The 20,001-nt window shown below is 26.6% G+C and overlaps 1 protein-coding gene across 6 annotated transcripts; it reads left to right on the top strand.

The window, feature by feature from the left end:
* The first annotated feature begins 415 nt into the window (after positions 1–415).
* LOC127286047 (serine/arginine repetitive matrix protein 2) lies at positions 416–19,434 on the top strand. Of its 6 annotated transcripts, none has more exons than XM_051312334.1 (10): positions 416–696; positions 1,679–1,923; positions 2,571–2,675; positions 8,381–8,695; positions 11,712–11,834; positions 11,938–12,013; positions 12,813–12,868; positions 12,962–14,980; positions 16,325–16,495; positions 17,772–19,434. In XM_051312334.1, exons 2-10 carry the CDS (start codon positions 1,694–1,696, stop codon positions 17,920–17,922), a joined length of 3,246 nt encoding a protein of 1,081 aa, XP_051168291.1. In that variant the 5' UTR covers positions 416–696; positions 1,679–1,693; the 3' UTR covers positions 17,923–19,434. The 6 variants fall into 6 exon arrangements, with proteins under 6 accessions (XP_051168291.1, XP_051168292.1, XP_051168290.1 ...); XM_051312335.1 differs by having other exon boundaries at positions 416–647; XM_051312333.1 differs by having other exon boundaries at positions 417–637.
* Positions 19,435–20,001: the final 567 nt, after the last annotated feature.

The following is a 20,001-nucleotide window of genomic DNA, read 5'->3' on the forward strand; positions in this document are numbered from 1 at the left end:
AGGTCCATTAGAAAATATTTAACAGTATACGTGAACATGACATAACACAGTTAACAGTAAACTTTTGGAACGTATTGTATTACGCCTTCGCAATTTAGCAAGAGAAGGAGAGGATTACAAAAATCAGCCCTCTCTCTCGGCTCGCGACCATCAATGACAGACAGCATTACAGATATATAGAGTTCAGTGGGCATTGCCGGTCTTCTAATAAAAGTACGGTAGGAGACACAATCGCCCATCTTATAGCAATCGGTGTAAAAATCGATTTAGTAAAAAACCATCTATCTTTCTCAGAATTAAAAGTTAAATTTTTTGAATTTACCGCCCTAAGAATGAACAGGATTCGGAATTTGAGTCACTTTAGTCAAATTCCTAACATGACGACCAAACCTTGATGACGACGTTAAACATCTGACGTTTTTTATTCTATATTCGCGCCGTTAACTTTCGCGCAGCTCCCGCCGGATCGATACTTTGCTTTCCGTTTTGCGTATTTTAATCCTAACCTAGAGTAATTTCAATATTTGCAAATCTAGTCTTTGCCATGTAAAGTTCAATCTTTTCAATTACAGTGACTATTTTTTGGGTCTGTTTTTCCGGAGGGTCTTCAATTTACGAAGTTCGAAGCCATTGATGCGTAAGTCCAGGTTGTTTTGCTTCTCATTTTTTGCTTTTCTAAATTGTATACTGTTGGATGTAAGTTTACATATAGTCACACTTGTCACATCTTTTTAAGTTCAGTTCAAGTCAATTTTTGAGTGAGGTTTCGAGTTTTCTTGTTTATTACAGAACAAAATTAATTTTCTCTTTTTTTTTTAGGTTAAGTATTCATATGACAAACTTATTTTCAAAAAATAACCCTCTTTTCTCTAAAAATTTTTTTAAAAATAAACTTTAATTTAAAAAAAAAATAAACAAACTAAAATAGTTTTAATTTTCATATTTTTTCATAACATTTTTAGTCATAAATGGCTTTTTCTTATGAGGAACCTTCCAGTAGTTATATATGGTTATCCGGGTAATGTTTTTTGCTGTTTATAGATACAAAATTGTGAAGTGTCCTTGAAAAATATTATCTTTTCTTATACAAATATTTTTCACTGCGAAATGTTTATTGTTCTGTAATTTTTCTTTGATTGTATGTAAAAAAATTTTTCGGATTCAAAGTATGTATATATATGAACATACATATAAATGTATCTTTTTCTTTAACAATAAAATGTTTAAACATGATATGTTGAAGGTAGTTAATATAATCTTAAACAAAAGTTAATGCCATTTAAAATAGTTTTGAATTTGAAAAATTTGTTTCCGTTTTTATTCAAATTAAAAAAAAAAAATTTCAAGCTAATAAAAATATACAAGTAATGAATATCATCAGAAAGTTTTTTAATTTTTTAAATACAAAACTTTTTTTATATCATTTTAATCTGTAAAACATAGTTTTTTATAAGAACTAAAAGAATGACTGCATTGATAATATTTTATCAACATTTAAAACCTAATAGAAAATTTTATTCATACGTTACATGATGTTAACAGTTTATTTTTTCAAAGTAAATGTTTGCTTTAAAAAAATTACAAAATAGAATTTAAATAATAGGATTTTTATTGAAATGAATATGAATTTCTTTTTTTAAAAAAATGCGAAAAGACTAAGAATTTATATTTTTTTCAGGACTAATCGATAAACATGTATAATGGCATTGGTCTACAAACACCCAGAGGTTCTGGTACAAATGGACATGTCCAGAGAAATTGGGCAGTCATTCGCAAAACGAAAGAAAAAGATACCTATAAAGCACATGAAGAAAAAGTTGATTCTGCGAGTAAGCAACCAAACAAAGAAATTCTCGACCATGACAGAAAACGCAAAATAGAAATAAAATGCACCGAACTCTCAGACATTTTAGAAGAAAAAGGGTATGTTGTGAATTTTAATCGATAAAAAATAATGTTCTTTTTCCGTTTAGAAAATTGGATTTTACATTATTATTTTCGTAAGTATGAGAAATATATTTTTTTAATAAATTTTTTTTATTTTTTTAAATATTATTTTAATATAAGGATGAAAACAAATATGTTTACTCAAATAATTATAGGGTAAAAATTTCAATCAATGATTTTATCAAATAGAAAATTAAAGAAAATACTGCAGATTTTATAAGATTAAAATCTTATAAATTATACAAAAAGAATGAAAAGCAAAATGAAATAACAAAATTCAAAATAGTATTTCTATTAAAAATATTGGAAATATTGATCGTATAAAATTGTATTGAAAAAAATTTAATAGTTAAAACTAAAAAAAAATTTTTAAAAGAGAAGTAATTTAATATATTAAAAAATTTTAATTTAAATAATTGTTATATTTATGTACATTTATTTTATTAATTAAAATCATAAACTGTTGATATACAATCAGGAGAGATATAAAATTTGTTCTGTTGACAGCATCTTTAACGTGAATTATTTAATATTTTTAATGTTGACAATTTTTGTATTTCTTTTTTTATTTTATAATAGATAATTCTTTGGACCATTATTAAATCATTTCTTTTTCATTGTAGATACTCTGCAAAAGAAATTGAAGAAAAAGTGGAAAGTTATCGTTCAATGCTGAGGGGCAAAGATGAGAGACCCTCCGTGCCGACTGATGAATTTGGACGAGTAACGTAAGTAAACTATTTTTTAACTTTATTGATTTAAAAAAATTTTTCAGCTTACTCTTCAAATTTTCCATGTCTATTTTTTAGTTTAGAAACTTAAATATTCAATATTCTTTCGTTTCCATATTTTTTTTTAAATTTAAAGAATGGTAACAAAAATATAAAAACTTGCTAAAGAAGCAAAAATTTTTGATGAGAAATCCGAAAAAAGTTTATTTTCCCCGAAAGTAATATTTCACATGGGTTCTCTAAAATTTTCTGCATTTTAGCCCCAACTAATATTGAAGTTCGAAATTCAACACGCATCATTTTCTCGATTTCTTCACCTTCAAATCCGTTTTATATTAAAGATGATGTCAATTCTTATTCAGTTTTTGATCTGTTGGAAATGAAAATTTTGTTCGTTTTCAAAGAGAAAAATTCAGTTTTTTTCCCCCAAAAAATGGAATAAAATTTTGCTTTGAATTCTATTTAAAAGTACATTTTACTTTAAAAAAAAAACAAACAAATTTTTTCTCAAGCAAAAAAAGTAAATTTCCTTTAAAAAAAAAAATAATGAAAATTTCTTTGTAAAAAAGTATCGATTTCTTAAAACAAAAAAAAATTGTGCAATTTTTTTGAAAGAAGAAATATTTGATTAAAAAAAGGGAAGAAAATCTCGTATTTAATCTGAGATTGTAATCTGAAAAGAAATTGATTTTGACGAATGCAATAATGTTTGTTCATCTTTTGCCCCCTCCTCCACGGTATTCCGGGGATATTTTGAAGGTGGGTACACGGGCATGGGAGAGATATTGACTTCATTTGGCGCCGGCGCTTCTCATAGAGAAGAGGAGAAAAGGATGGGCAATTGCTTTCTCTCAAAAGGTATATATATATGGAGGGAGGGCGTCGAGAAAAGGGAGAAATTATTGTAAGGCAGGGGGTTGCTCTTTTCTCTCTCTCTCTCTCTCTCTCTCTCTCTCTCTCTCTTTCTCTCTTCCAATATCAGAGAGATTTTGCCTCAGTGTTAGAATGGACCGATGTCGCGACGTCACGCGTCGCCCTTGTGGCAGAGATTTTTCTCGTATATATTTAATCGACTAGTTTAAACTAGTCCACTTCCGATCATGTAGCACTCTCGACAAACGAGTCATTCACAAAATCACTCAAGTCTTCCATTAGTGTGTAAAATTTTATCTATAGTTAGTTTTTAATCAAGTTCTTGCAAATAATCGCGTGATATTCGCTCAGTTGAATTCATATGCCGGAAATTCACAATTTTCGAAATTACATTGAAGAAAATATAAAATAAAATAAAAACAAAAAATTTCCATTGTATTGAAGAAAAAGAAGAAGAAAAAAGAGAGTATTATTTCGAAGAAGAGAAAAAAAAGATTTTTTTAAAAATTAAATCCACGTGTCTCCAGAAATTAAGATAAGATATTATAAATAAGGATATATTAAAAAGAATAATTTTCGGATTGTGCCTGAATCCAACGTCTTCCATTAAAAAAGAAATAAATAATTTCAACAACGATAGAAAAATCTTTAATTAAGCAATTTCTCGAATTTGAATTTTAAAAAAGAGGAAACTTAAAAATCGATAAATTTTATAAATGATTTTACAGAATCAAATAATTTTCTAATCGAGGATATCGATTTTAAAAATAATTAAAAATATTTCGAGTGAAATTTTTCTAAAATTAGAAAAAAAAGAATTTCAAGAAAAATATTCATATAAAATTATGAAACGAATATATTGAGAATTGGAATATATAAATTTTTACATAACTTTTCCCAAAAATACTAGTGATTTGAAAAGAAAAAAAATGTCGCACGAGATAATTTTACAATTGTGAAAAAATTAATTGAGACAAAAAGGGAGCAAGATATCTTTATAGACAATATTTTTGCCCTGAGCTTTTTAGTGAGATTGCAAAAGCTTATGAAAGCAGAGACGATATTACAAAAGACAGACTGCTATAAGTAGGAAGGAAACTATTATCCCCTTCTGCTTCTCTCTTTCTATCTCTCTCGTGTCAGAGAAAAAGTCTCCCTCGAAGTAAAGATCAAATGCAACAAAAAACAAACTTCTTGAAATGAATAAATCATTATGAAAATCAAATTAATTAGAAAATATTTGCTTGGAAATTATAATTGTAATTAACAATCTCTCGAAAAGGGTGAAAATTAACGAAATAAAATTGATCGATAATAATTATTTTATCAATCTCTTTATATTCTATTGATATTTATATATATTTATATTATTATACTGACATTTATTATAATAATATATCGATATTTATTAAGATTGTAATATTAACATATATATTATTGTATTTATAAATATATCAATTTAATACATATATATATATATAAATAATTACTTCAATATCAATGACAATGGCAGCAACAAATGCAGTTGTGAAAACAGCAAGAGGACGAGGTCCTGCTGATGGTAGAGCCTTTTTCGAAAGACTTTGGCGAGGAAATTTCTTTCTCGATCGACAAAAAGTTTGCAAACGTTCTCGAAAACGTAAAGTTCAAGCCAAAAATGCAGGCAGAAAAAAAGGACAGAACAAGCAACATTGTTGCTGTTGTCAAAGAATTCAACTTCACCTGCTGGCTGGACGACGAAACAACATTCGTTCCGTTGTTAGGTGATTATTACTATTATTATCATTAAAGTATTCTTTTTATATTTTTTTTGTGTCCTGTCGAATGTACTTTAACAAAAATTGTTATTTGATAATTTCAATTTTTAAATTATTTCAGAATTAATAGAGATTAATTACAAAAATATGTATAAATTATTCTAAATTTTATATAAGAATTAAAGAAACTATTACAATATTTTATTTTTTGAACAAAAAAATCCGTTATCTCCTAAAAATTAAAATTGTAACTAATTAATTAATGCAAGTTACGGAAAAATTAAATATTTTTTTAATTCTTCTTACAAAAGTAATAAAATAAACGGTCTCATTTTAAATAGTGCTTGGGAAAAAAAATTTATTATTATTACATTATTTACGTACATTTATCTTAATTAAAAAGTTTGTAAAATAGTTTAAAAAATTTTTTAAAGTAAATAAATGTTATGTGTTTTTGTTGAAGATCCTATTTTTCAAAAATTTACAAAATAAAAAAATTAGGTGAGAAATTAAAAAAATTTTAATATTGTAAAATGATTTTTTACTATTGTTTCGAAATTTTCATGAATTTTACAAAGTTTCTAATTTTAATAGTTATGAAAACGTGATCAAGCATGTGAATTAGAGATTCTAAATAAACGATGGTTGACAGAATGACCGGATTTGTTATAAGGGAATTAGATTACGATGGTTAGAAATAGGTTCTTGATACATTGATACATTTACCTCGAGAGCTATTCGATATTCTTGAGGGGTTGAATTTCCCCCTCGATTTTTATAATCGCAGTTGAGAATCCGAAGCCTTATGACAAATTAAATTGAATATTTTATTCAAGTTTTATTTTTAAAAAAAATATATAACTATATTTTATATTTTTAAATTAAATGAATTTTTCTTTCAACGAACAAACTTTTTTCTATAAGAAATTAACATCAATAAAAAATGTAAGTAAACTTTGATAGATGTAATTTTATCTTTTTACACTTCAACGGACTAGAAACTTTTTACAAAATTAAACCTTAGAGTAAAATAATTATTAATGAGGAAAATTACAATAAAATGAAAAAAAGATTATTTTATAAAAACCCTGAAATTACAGTTATAAAATTTATAAATATTTTAAAAAATTGAAAAATAATTTTGTTTTATTTTAATAAATTAATAAAATGTCATTTGCCATACGTTCGATATCTTATAGGGAAAAAGTAGAACTTATTAACAGATGTGAAACTTATAAGGGTTCGATTATTATTATCCTTCAGTTAAATCATGCATATAAAATCACTCGACCAAGACATTAAACCAAAGTGACTTTTTATTTTTTGTGTTTAATGTTTTTTTTATACTCAGATTTTTAGAAATTGCTTTTTCTAGTTTTATTTTCTTCTTTTTTTTATTACACTTTTTTTATCGGTTACTTTTCATATTTTTTTTCTTCTTTTTTCAATATTTTTTTTATATTTGTCAATCAAATTTTCTTCCACTCTTTCAATATTAATATTTAATAAAAAAATGTTTTTCCTTCCTTTCTAACTATCAGTTACCTAAATCCGACAGTGACACGCTACTCAATCAAAAATTGACATATTGATCCTTTATTTTATCAAAATTGCATGTCATTGACAGAACTCAATTTGCATTCAAATAATATTACTCGAAAATATTTTATTCGGAATTATTTTTTTCCTTTAAAATTCTTTTCCAATTTGCCGGGGGAAAAAAATAGAAAATTAATGAGTAATTTTTTGTCAAACTAGTTATTTTATTCAAAATATAAGTTTTTACTATAATTTTTTTTCCATAAATTCTATTTTTTTACTCTCAACCTCTTTTTTCTGTGAATTTTTGGGTAAATTATTTACCCAATTTTATTATAATATGGTTACAATTTTTTGGTAGAAGTAAGTGAAGCGAAATGTAATAAAAACAATCAATCAGAAAATTAAAAATTCTTCGAGTAGATTACTCGTAATCGATTTCATCAGGCAAGCATCATAAAAAAATGATTGTTACCCTTCTTGCTGAGATAAGGGGCAATGACTCATGAGGGTAGTCTTTTTTTGCACATGCGTGATTTATAATCTATGATCAGTTTCTTTTTTATAATATTAAATGTGCTTCCCCTGCCCCCGCATTTGCCTGGTCATTTGTAAGTGGTTGTATATAGGGGAAAAGAGAACAGCTGGATTGTATTGATCCATCGCACGAGCTATAGTTTAAGGGTGGCTCTGCCTTACTATATACGTTCAGTTTTCTCCACACGAGCCGATCAGTGTGTTATGTCATTTTCTCACTTATATTGTTCAACGTGTTTACAATTTTTCCCGACCCGATAGAAAGTATTTTTTTTTCTTCAAAATTGGTTTACAATCTTTTCACACGGTTTACAGGAATTTCAAATTTTCATCATTCACATGGATTCGTATCAGTGACATCGAGAAATTCACAGGTTTATTACAAAAATGACTGTGAAAATCTCGACTCGGTACGTCGAGAGAATTCGATTTTAATTATTGACTAATTTTTATATATTTTTATTATTTTTATTTTGTTGACAAAAATGTTAATTATTACATTATAATTTTGTTTTCTAATCTTTTAGAAAAGTAAAATCCTTAAAAATTCAAACTAGAATTATTTTTCTGAACCCAAGTGAAATATATTTTATTCCAATTGTATTTAATTAATGTTTCAGAATAATTTTTTTCAATTTAAATTTATTAATTTTTTATCTAATTTTTGTTGGTTGTTTTTATATAAAAATCGTGATCCTCTGAATAAAAAGAAAATATTTGTTTGTGTATTTGTCTCTTGAATTAAATTAGTTATTATACAAAATTTTAAATAGGTATTTTTGAAATTTATTATTTAAATATGATTTATGATTATTATATTATTATTATATTAATTATTTAAATAAACTTTTTTTGTTGAATAATTTTTACACAAAATTTTACAGTAATATTAAAATAAAAATTTGTTTATTTACAATTTCTCAATGACAAAATTAATTTATTTTATAACAATAAAATAAAAGTAAATAGAAAATTGAGTATAATTTCTTTTTTCAGTGTTCGAGAAACCCATCAAATTGCAGAGGCACAGCAGGAAAAAAATGCAATGCTACGAGAAGCTTTCGGAATTTCGGAGTATTTTAAGGAAGGTAGCAGTTTAGATCCGGAGCGTCATGCACGAGAAGCGGAAGCCAAGGCGGCTGCAATAGCGGCCGCAGCGGCAGCCGCTGCTGCTGCAAATAGTAAAGTTTACAAGATTGTTCGTACACCGAGTCCAGTACCCGAAGAAATTACAGTCGCTGAGAAAAAGGAAAAGCGAAAACGCTCAGGAAGCACGTCCAAGAAGAAAAAGAAGAAAAACAAAAAAGAACGGTAAATTCTTCATTACGTCTCAAGTCGAAAAAGCCTCGAGTCGCTGAAACTTTTGTTGCCTAATTGTCTTCTCTTCAATTGGCAAATTGTCTTGTCTTATTTTTCTCCCCGTACTTTAATTTTAATTACATGAAAAGTGAATATTATCACATTTTTTACTATCAAATTTATTAAAATTTATTTTGACGGAATCAAAATTCATGAAATTTACAAAATTAATTTTAAAAAAATTGAAAATTATCCAAAATTATGAAATTGATATTAGCTTTGATAAAAATGAGAATTTTTACAATTTATAAAATTTGAATTTATTGACATTTAATATGAAAATTTGAATAATATACCTAATTTCAATTAATCAAAAATTAAATCTAAATTCTTTTTGGAAAAAATTTGAATCACAATTTTGTACAGTAATTTATTATTTTTATATATTATTAAAAAGAAAGAAATGGAAAGGAAAAATTCAAAATTTTTAGATTAAAAGTAGATTTTGAAATTAAAGAGGAATTGAATAGACAGCAATGGATCAGAAGATTCAAGGCTTCGAGACTAGATCCTTGTAGAGATCCTTAAAAAATTAATTCCTTGAATGATTTTCCTTTACAATTCACAATTACGATCATATTTCCTTCGCTCTCAATTGAATTGCTTGGACGGTTACTGACTCATAAGTCTCATTTATTCACCTACTTTTTCATATCCCAAACACCTTTCTCTGTTTCAAACAGAACTGAGGAGGACTGAGTGTGTGCCTACTGAGTAGGCCAAGTAGGTAAGTGTGGTGTCGCGTCTAATTTCCTCAGTTTTTAAACAATCTTTTTTATTGTCTAACAAAAAAAAATAAAACCAAACTATTTTTCTATGGAACGATATCGATTGAGAGAACAAAAAATTTTATTAACAATATTTGTTTTAAAAAACAAAATATTTCAAGCAAGAAAGGAAAGCAATACAACTTTTATATTAATTATTTTTTTTTTTTTGTTATTAGATATTTTCGTTTCCATTTTTTAGAAAAAGTTAAACGAAAATCCATTCTTTAAAAAAGAAAAAGAGCCACTGCTTTTAAAAAATAGTTTATAACAATTTTAAATATCATGTTTTTTTGCTACTGTTTTGGATTCCATTTCCTGTTTGAAATAATCATAAAATATAATTTATATCGTCTTTTTGAAAAAGTTTTCTACTTTGAAATAAAATTTTACAATTTAAGAAATCGACATCGTTCGAATTTATAGTATAAAAAATTTTTTCATTAGAAGAACAATTTTAATAGCCATTTAAAAAAATAAAATTGAAATTTTTTTTCGTGAGGCATTAGATTCTTTTTTTTTAATAAATTCGGGAACTCGTCAGTGGCTAACGAGCCATTGAAGTAAATGTTTGCTAACGAAGTAAATGTAAATTATCAAATTTCTTAATTATGTAATTAATTTTCAGTTCTCGAAACTTGTGAATTAAAAAATTAATGAAGTAAATAATTTTCAAATTCATATTAAAATTAATTCAGTAATTAATTAATTACAGAATTAAATATGAAATTTTTTTTTAATCACTAAATTAATAATTAATTTCTTACTGAATTAATTACTTTAATTGAAGAATGAATTAAATTATAAATTAAATAAATTAATGAAATTATTTATAATGAAAAATTTGTTAAGTAAATAATTTAGAAATTAAATTTTTCCGATCTCGATTTTTAATTGGGCACAATTATTTTTTTCATAGCTACTAGGCAAACATTTACTTTATTTACGTTTTTATATCCAATTTGTTGGAGAATTAAATTATTTATCTTTGTTGTTGTTTATCGATAAAGCCTGTTGTTAATGTCATATCTCTATTTTTTTCTGACAAGTCCGTCCCTATCGATGGTTATCAAGGTAATACTAATCCCATATTATATCAATACTCCTCATATTTTTACGTACTTGTCATTTGTAATATTTTTGGAAGATGTGATTTGAAAAAAAATGCAATTCTTTAATTCTTTTGTTTCTTTTTTTCTGTTTACTGATTAAAAACAGAATTTTAATGAAAGTTGAAGGCAAATTACATCTTTCAAAAAAAAAAAAAAAAAAAAAAAAAAAAAAAAAAAAAAAAAAAAAAAAAAAAAAAAAAGCTGTTTTTGTAGTTGATTTCTTAGCTGTAGCCCAAGTGTTGCAAATGATCGTGAAAGTTATCTTGTGAAAATGCAGTGACTATTCTTATCACGAGCACACTAAAATTTATCAAATTTTACATTATTAATAAGCGACAATGTCTGTGAATTTTTTCATACAATCAAATCAGTACTTTGTGCATAAGTAGGTGATGAACCTTTTTAAAAATTTCACAAAGAATCAATTAACAATATTGTTTTTTAATTAGAAAGAATAAGTTTTTTTTATTTAATTTTTATTTTAAAATAAAATTAAATAAATTAAATTCAAAATTGTATTATTAATTTAATTATAATTTGCAGTATCACTTTTTAATTATTTGTGGAATTTTTCACAAAGGTTTTAAATATAAATCACGCTTTTTTTCTATTTTTTCATTTTCAATTGAGTGTCAGAATCACGCGATCTTTAATTATTCATATAGGAAACATCATTTGAAGATGAAAAATGTCCACTCGTTTAAATAAATCATTCGATATCAATTTCACTGTAATGTCCAATTTTTATTTGTTTGACGTGTTTTTTTTTCTTTTGTGATTCAATAAAATTCACATTAATATAAGTAATTGAATACATTCAATATTTTAATTCACATTATTTTTTTTTATTATTATTATTGTTCATCTTAGATTAAAATTTTGATTAGAAACTATTTGTCCACAAAGGTTCAGTACAAATAGCTTTTATATTGTCAGCACAAGGTTCGCACTTGTTTAAAACATCAGGAAGACGTCCATTGCAAGTTTATAAACAAAATTTTTAAATATTTGCAATGTCAAAAAATGACTTTTTTGTTTTTTTTTTTATTCAATGATATTTTTTAATTAATTTGCATTGCTTTTCTATAGGTCTGAATCGCCGAAAGTCAGTAAAAAGAAGGAAAAAACAAAGAAAAAGAAAAAGGAGAAAAAACACAAAAAGGCTGAGACTAGTTCGTCTGATGATTCAAGCGATGACAGCGACGATAGCAGGTAATTTTTTACTATTTAAAGAAAAAAAATTTTTTTTTACACTTTGAAATTAATTTTTAATTGATTACTAATTAAAATTTTTACTCTATTTTTTTGTTGATAGTTCTTCAGAGGTTGAGTCAAAAAAGAAGAAACGCAAGAAGAAGAAATCAAAGACAGAATCGAAAGAAAAACCGGAGGTAGGAAATACAGGGATTTTTATTTAATTAAAAAAAAAAGAAAATTTTTTTATTATCTTGACACGAAAATCGGGCGCATGCAAAATTTAGTTCCATTTCATTTCTCTCCATAATTAGATGCCTTATAGACATTTTTTAAATTATAAAATTCTCTGTTGTCACCTGTCCATGAAATCGCATGAATCATTGCTTGTTATTTTTCGTAACAAAAAAAAGAAACAAAAAAAAAATTAATTTGATTTCAAGTTAACGATCATTATTTCAAAGTGTAAATCTCAGTATTGTTTGTAATTATCAGCGCCATTTGACAGGATATATTCCCTGAGTGAGTACCCGATATGCCGCTACTCAATGTAATTTAATAATTTCGTAAAATTAATTCTCGTTTTTAAATTTTTGCGACTCTTGTATATTTTTTCACTTGTTTTGTGTCAAGCACCAGTATCGCAAAGAAAATATTATTTAAATTTCGACAAAATAATTTATGTATGCGTATTTGATATGAAAAAAATTTCTCTATCAAAATTGTAATTATTTCTTCAACAATATTATTTTTTACGTTCTTCAAGTTTAATTTTTTTTTCTTATTGTTTTAATTGTTTCGTTTGTTTTTCTTAAATTTCTTATTGCAAAGAAATGATTTTTTTTCAATTATCGAATAAGCAGACTTTAAATTTTGAAAAAATATCTAAACTAACTAGTTTGATTTGACTTTATCGTGAAAATGCATGATAATCAGTGTTTATCAACGACGACGAGTTCATTAAAAGATTACTATATTAGTTTTTTTTTCTTTTAGAAAAAGAAGGCCGCTAGTAAAAGGAAACGACAGTCTTCTGAAAGCTCCTCCGACAGGTGAGTGATTTTTTTTCTATCTCTTTTTATCGATTTTACATTGTACATAATTATTATTATAAAATATAACAAAAAAAAAAATTTTTGTTGCAGTTCGACAGAGAAGCCGAAAAAAGCAAAAAACAATAAAGCTGTGGATAAAACGAATGATAATGAGAAATCCTCTCGTTCGAATAAATCGCCAAAGAAACAAGAGAAGCAAGACAAAAATCGCAGTGAGATATCGACGACAAAAAAGAAAGATTCACCAGCTAAGAAAATTGTCAACGAGCGAAAAGAACGATCGCCAATTGTTGAGAAGACAATTCACAAAAGTCCTCGTCGTGATAGATCTCATTCGAGGTCTAGAAACGATCGTGGCAGATCACCGAGACGTCATTCACGATCAAGACGCACCTCACCGTCAACGAGAAAACGACGAATTTCCCGATCACCGAGACGTCATCGCTATTCAATTTCGCGTAGCAGAAGTCGCTCAAGAATTGATCGTAGCTATGGATCGCGAAGACGAGGAGCATCGTCAACCAAACGGCGAAGATCACGATCTATCTCACGTCGGAGATCAAATTCACGAAGAAGATCCACTTCACGGCGAAGGTCCGAATCTCGTAGAAAATCAGTATCACGACGAAGATCATATTCACGAAGACGATCTGATTCACGCAAAAGATCGAATTCAAGGCGTCGATCTGAATCACGCAGAAAATCAGTGTCACGACGGAGATCAAATTCACGAAAACGCTCGAATTCAAGAAGAAGATCCGAATCTCCATCTCGACGACGATCCATTTCACGAAAACGCTCCAATTCCCGAAGAAGATCTATTTCACGAAAAAGATCTCTCTCACGTCGAAGATCTAATTCACGAAGACGATCAAGATCAAGGCGAAGATCGAACTCGAGAAAAAATTCCATCTCCCGTCGACGATCCAAATCACCAAGGAATAAATCGAGACGTGAACGTCGTCGATCTCGCAGTCGATCGACATTGAGCTACTCGCCAGTGAGAAAGAATCCTGAGCGTTACGCGGACATTCTCCAGGATGAGAAGAAGAAAAAACCATCCCGTAGGTCACGATCAAGAAGCAAAAAGGCGCAAATAGTGGCTCCAAGAGTAAGTTTACGTTCGTCAAGTGAGGACGAGGGACAAATTGTCGACGACGAGCCAAAACCCGAGGACGATGAACAGAGACAAAGGGAAATCATCACATTACGACGTCTTCAATCGGGTTTAGCCGCAAAGGCAAGAGAATCACTCGGCAAAAAAGTTATTAGTCCCATTAAAATTAAAATTGAGACTGAGAATATTCTAGACATTGCACTTCCTAAGGACGATCCTCTAAAAGCAATGCAACTTCCGATTATTTTACCAGAGAATAAAGTTTTACCTCCAGTGCAATCGCCAGTCTCGAGTAGATCGCCATCTCCAGCTCTCCCTCTGACTCGCGAGGAAGCAATCATTAAAATTCGTTCACCAAGTGAATCGCCACCAAATTTATCGAACAAGGAAATTCGTTTTGAAATGTCAAGCAGTGCAAAAAGCAATTCATCACCATTGCAATCGAAGAAGCACAATCTCTCTTCTTCTTATTCCACGTCATCATTGTCGATTATTCCACCGACGCCAATTGGCATTTCGAATAAAATTATCATTATTTCCTCCTCGTCGCCGTGCAATTCAAAAAAAAGTTCACCCGAATCGAGAAAACATTGTTCGCCAAGGAATAAATCTTATTCGAGATCACCATCAAGATCGTACACGAGATCATTGTCACCGGACAAGAGATCAAATCGTTCACGTTCTGGTTCTAGAGATGAGAGATTACGTTCATTGTCCAAGGAAAGAAAATCAAGATCGCCGAGAAATCGTTCGAGATCACATTCAAGATCAAAAGAATCGCCAAAATCATCTATCAAGAGATCAAGGTCGAGATCTTCGTCGCGATCCAAATCAAGATCAATTTCACGATCGAAAAAATCTAATTCACGATCACCAATTAAATTACGATCGAGAAGTCGATCACCCTCGAAAAAGTCAACAAGTCGTTCTCCGTCGAAAAAGTCGAGGAGCCATTCACGATCAGCGTCGAGAAGTTCTCGATCATCCATCAGGTATTTATATTATAAAAATTATTTTTGTATGATTAGGGCAATTTAATATTAAACTTACTTTTAATATATTTTATTTTTTTATTTCCAAATTAGTTTCTTTAATTTAGAAACAAAAATTTACTGTTTATATTTCATCCAAAATCGTGGCATTTTATTTTTAGAAAAATGTGATTTCAACTGAACTTTAAAATTCAAATCCCTAATTTAGAATTAGTCTAAAATTGTTCATCAAATTGAGAATTTTTTAAAAAAAAATACAAGGTAATAATTCACCTTTTTTCTTAACTATTAAATTTTCAGAAATATCATTTCTCAAAATCGACATATTGATTATTTTAAGAGAAGCAATAAAATTTTGAAAAATCTTAATTTTATCAAAACTATGTTCTCTAAAATGGCCAAAAAATGCAATAAAAAAATATAACATCGTGTGATCATTAAAATTTAAAGGGGTCAAAATAAAGGTGATTTCTTCCCTTAAATAAAAAAAAAATTGTGATAACTAGATTTTTAGTCAATTTTGACGTTATAAGATTTTTTGAAAAAATCAAAATATAACAGCAAATTGTGAAAATAAATTTTAGATTTGATTTTTTTACAAACTGAATTTTTGAAAAATTATTTAAATTTCAGCAAATAACATTTTTTAAAAAATTTCCCATTTTTTGATAAATTGAGTTCTAACAATAATTTTTTGTCCAATTTCGATTCCTTAAAAAAAAAAAGTTTACGTCACACTAAATTTCAAGTCTATAATACAATATATTAATTTTCTTTATAAAAAGGCACGAGAGTTTTTGTTATAAATTTTCTCCAAATTAAAAAATCCGGAATAGAATATTCTCCCAATTATTATTTGAACAAATAGTAGAAGAAAATTATTTTTAATATATAAATTTTAAAAATTGTAAATTTAACATAAGCTTTATATTTAAATTATTATTCCAATGTTTAAAGAGACTGACTTTTTTTAAATTCAGCAAAATTTAAAAAATGAATGTAATTAATTTAAACTATTGATTCAAAAAAAATAAGATTCAATTTCCTGAAAAAAATCGATTTTTTAAAATTAAATAATTTAAAAACTTAATTATTGGTAATTTAATCATTTTTAAATTCAATAATTGTAATGCACAATTTTTTATTTAATTTTATAACAATATCGTGTACATTGTTAAAAAATTTATTTAAAAATTTATTGTACGCATATTTTTTATATTTATATAATTTATAAAATTGTTTAATTGTTATTTATTATTATAAATGTATCACAAACAACTTTGGGTGAAATATAATGAATTGTACTCATCATATTTTATTTTAATAATAAAAAAACTGTTTCAGTACCAGACGGAGTCGCAGGAGTTTCTCGAGCTCGTCTCGATCATCAAGCAGCCTTTCGTCGCGATCTTCTCGATCGTCTTCGAGTAGCTCACAATCGAGAGCATCACGTTCTCCATCGATACCACGTCGTCATGGTTCACCCAGCTTCCTTGACAGACGTCGTATCACCAGGTAAACAATCGGTTACATTAATATATCGTTCAATGTTTACCGTAGCTTTTTTTCAATATTGATTAATTTTTCAATTGCACTGAGCTCATATATAATTATTATTATTATTATTATTATTTGTATTTTACATCACAGTTGCATCTGTGAAAATAGTCGATTGTAGTCTTGTACATTATTTTTGTTCTCCAATATTATATTATATTCGCTTACTTAGAATTATAATAATAATATAATTAATTTCAATAAAAAATTATATTATAGAGAATTTTTTTCCGCAGTAAAAGAAAAATTCGTCCCATTGGTATATGTATATACATATATATGCCATATTAATTATATAATTTACGAACGAATTTAGATTTTTTGTTTTTGTAAAATTTCCCTTTCGATATAATATAAACATATTATTATATATGCATAATCTAGATGTAGCATGCGTGTATTTCCCTAAGTTATTCGATATTCACTATACTTGAAAGTTGTTGTTTTCCTTTTAATTTAAGTCAATCACGAATAAAAACAAAGGGTTCTACAAGTAAAGCAAGCATTTTATTTGTTTTTTAGTTAATTTTTTGTTTTTTTTTTAATCTTTGTGTTGTAGTTTCTCATGTCTCTTTTAATCAGCAACTCTTTTTAAGAAAAAAATTCTCAGGTAAGTGACGTCAATTTTATTTTGCGCTTTTAATATTCTTTCGCCTTCTTTGCACGAATCCACAAATTCTTTTGCATGTTTTTTTTTACATTTTTATTTGTATATCTTTTGCCAGTAGATTAAAATTCGTAAAATTTTTATATTTATACATTTGCAGAGTGTATTTTTTATTGCAAATAATTTTTTTATATTTATTCTAAAAAAAAAATTTATTTTATTTACCAACTAAAATACTAGAAAAATGTAGATAAATTCAAGTTGAGAATATATGACAAATTTACATAATATTATAATAACATATTATACAGTTATTGATCATTTTAATAAAATTAATATTAATTTTCATCTACTAATATTTTCCGTAACCTGTAACAACATTTCTCTCGACTAAATTTTATTTAAAGGAACAAAGTTTTTTTTTGCGTTCGATGCGGTCAGAAAAAAAGATGAAAGTATTTCCAAAGTAATTTTTCTTCTTTTTTTTTAAATAATTATATTTTTTCCTTACAATTGTAATTTCTTATTTTTTAAATTAAAATTTCTATTTTTTCGAACGCAAATTAAAAACTTCGGATCTCTTTAAAGTTTTTTAAAAACAAATTTATTGATAAACGTTCATTTCAGTGCTAGAAAAAGACCGATTCCTTATCATCGGCCAACACCATCACCTCCATCATCGCCAAGCAGTTCCGAGAGCAGCAGACATTCCGATTGGTCTAGTCCAAGTCATAAATCAAGTCGATCACCAACTCGTAGTCCATCTTACATTCGTTAAAATAACTTTTTTTTTTTATCAAGAAAAATATTTATTAATTTTGTAAAGATGGAAAACGATTTTTGATCAGCAATATTAGTGAAAAAAATTGTATATATATAATTTTTATTCTTTTGATTGAAATTAAAAATTTTTATTTTTTAATTTAGAGATCAAAAAAATAAAAATTGTTCACAATTTTTTTTTTAAATACTCCTTTTTTGAGCTAGTTTCATAAAAATTCCAATTTTTTAAATTCTAAAATTTCTCATGGGACATTTTATTCCCAATGAAATTTCTTCCTTTTAACATTCCATATTTATCAATAATTTTCAGAAAAATTATCTCTCCTTCGTTTTATCAGGAGAAAAAAATCAATTGTTTTTTCTCCCAATTGCCTGCTTTCTTTATATACACAAAACTATTTAAACATAAATTTTACACGAATTTATACAACTATTGAAAGTCCTGAGATTTTTATAGTCGAAAGATTTTTCTCAGACGTGGCTGGGAAAAATTCAAGATAATCTACTTGCTCGTTAGGAAAAATAAAAATTAGGCAAGAGACCATCTTGATGTATTAATATATCAAATAATTTTTAATTAAATTAAATTAATTAGTGGTTTCATAAAATTAAATTAATTATCATAAATTGAAACTTAATTAAATTTATACAGATTTAAATTTAATTAATTTCCAACAATAAATTAATTCAATTTATTAAACGATAAATTAAATTAATTTATTTTATATGTATAAAATAATTAAATTTAATTAAAAATTGATAACGAATGATTCTAAATAGTTAAATCAGACCACGAAGCTCATTAATTAGTTGCTATTGGCTTTTTCTTTTAAAATGCCACTAGTAATTGTCATCTTCTATAGACTCTCATTTTCCAAAGAAAAAAAAAGAAAGAAAATAACAAGTAAATAAATATAAAGATAATTTCTCTCTAGTCTGTATATTTAGGGCGATTAAACTTTAATGATGTTTGTTATACAAACATAATCTAGTCGAATTTTTACAGTCAACTCGACATATTAGGCAAAAATAGATATTTCCCTCAACTTTATTGATCAATGTCTGAGATTATTGTGATTCGATATTTTTAGTGCAATGTTATTCACAATTTTCATGTGTACATAAAGTACATAATTATTTATAAAAAAAGTATCTTTTAGTGCAATTAGGTTTTTTTCATTATTTTTTTTTTACGAAAAATCTATTTTTTACAAAAACTTATTTATTAGTGAATTTAACTCCATCCATTCCAATATTTCATATTTATGAATAAAACTAAGTTTTATTTATAAATATTAATAGAAAATAATAATTATTAATTAAAATTTCTATAATTATTCTTTTCGAAAAATATGTTTTTATTGATTTTATTTCCATTTTTTTACTATATTCTTGAAATTAATCATTTTTTCGTTTAGTTTTATAAAATTATTTCCAAATTAATTGTACATAAAAGTGAATATTTATTTATTATTATTATTATTTATATTATTACCTATTTATTTATTGATAAAATAATATATTCGTCATAAACTCGCAATACTCAAGAAAAGGCATCGAACTAATGAAAAAGAAAACGTTTATACAAACGAAAAAAGTAAGTTTTTTTTTGTTATATATAATAATCAGCTCAATGAATCTCAATTGATTCGATGCCTGAAAAGCTCTAGTCACTGATATTAATTTATTTAATTTTTTTATTTATTGACCAAAGGTCAGGCAGCATAAGAAAAAAAAGACATTTTATGATAGACTCAATTTTGAAATCCCCTAAACCCCTTCCCTTAAAAAATAAAAGCTGTGTAGCATTAATCCTCATCCAACGACTGAATGTTTATCTTCGTTCCCGAAACTTTTTGTCGTGCCAAGAAATGATAAAATTTGTAGAAATGTATTTTGATTTTTGTAATGTTGAAATATTCATCTTTAATATGGCAATCGACAGAAATAAGTTTTTTTTTTTTATTTGTTATGGAAATTCATACGAATTATGATCATTTCAATGACAACAAAAAAAATGTTATTATCGTCGTTAAAGTGGAGATCTTATATCTGTAATATACTCTGTATTGTT

Source organism: Leptopilina boulardi, unplaced genomic scaffold (assembly GCF_019393585.1).
Source record: "Leptopilina boulardi isolate dan_hultmark-lab unplaced genomic scaffold, ZJU_Lbou_2.1 LbouV2_342, whole genome shotgun sequence".
NCBI lineage: Eukaryota > Metazoa > Arthropoda > Insecta > Hymenoptera > Figitidae > Leptopilina > Leptopilina boulardi.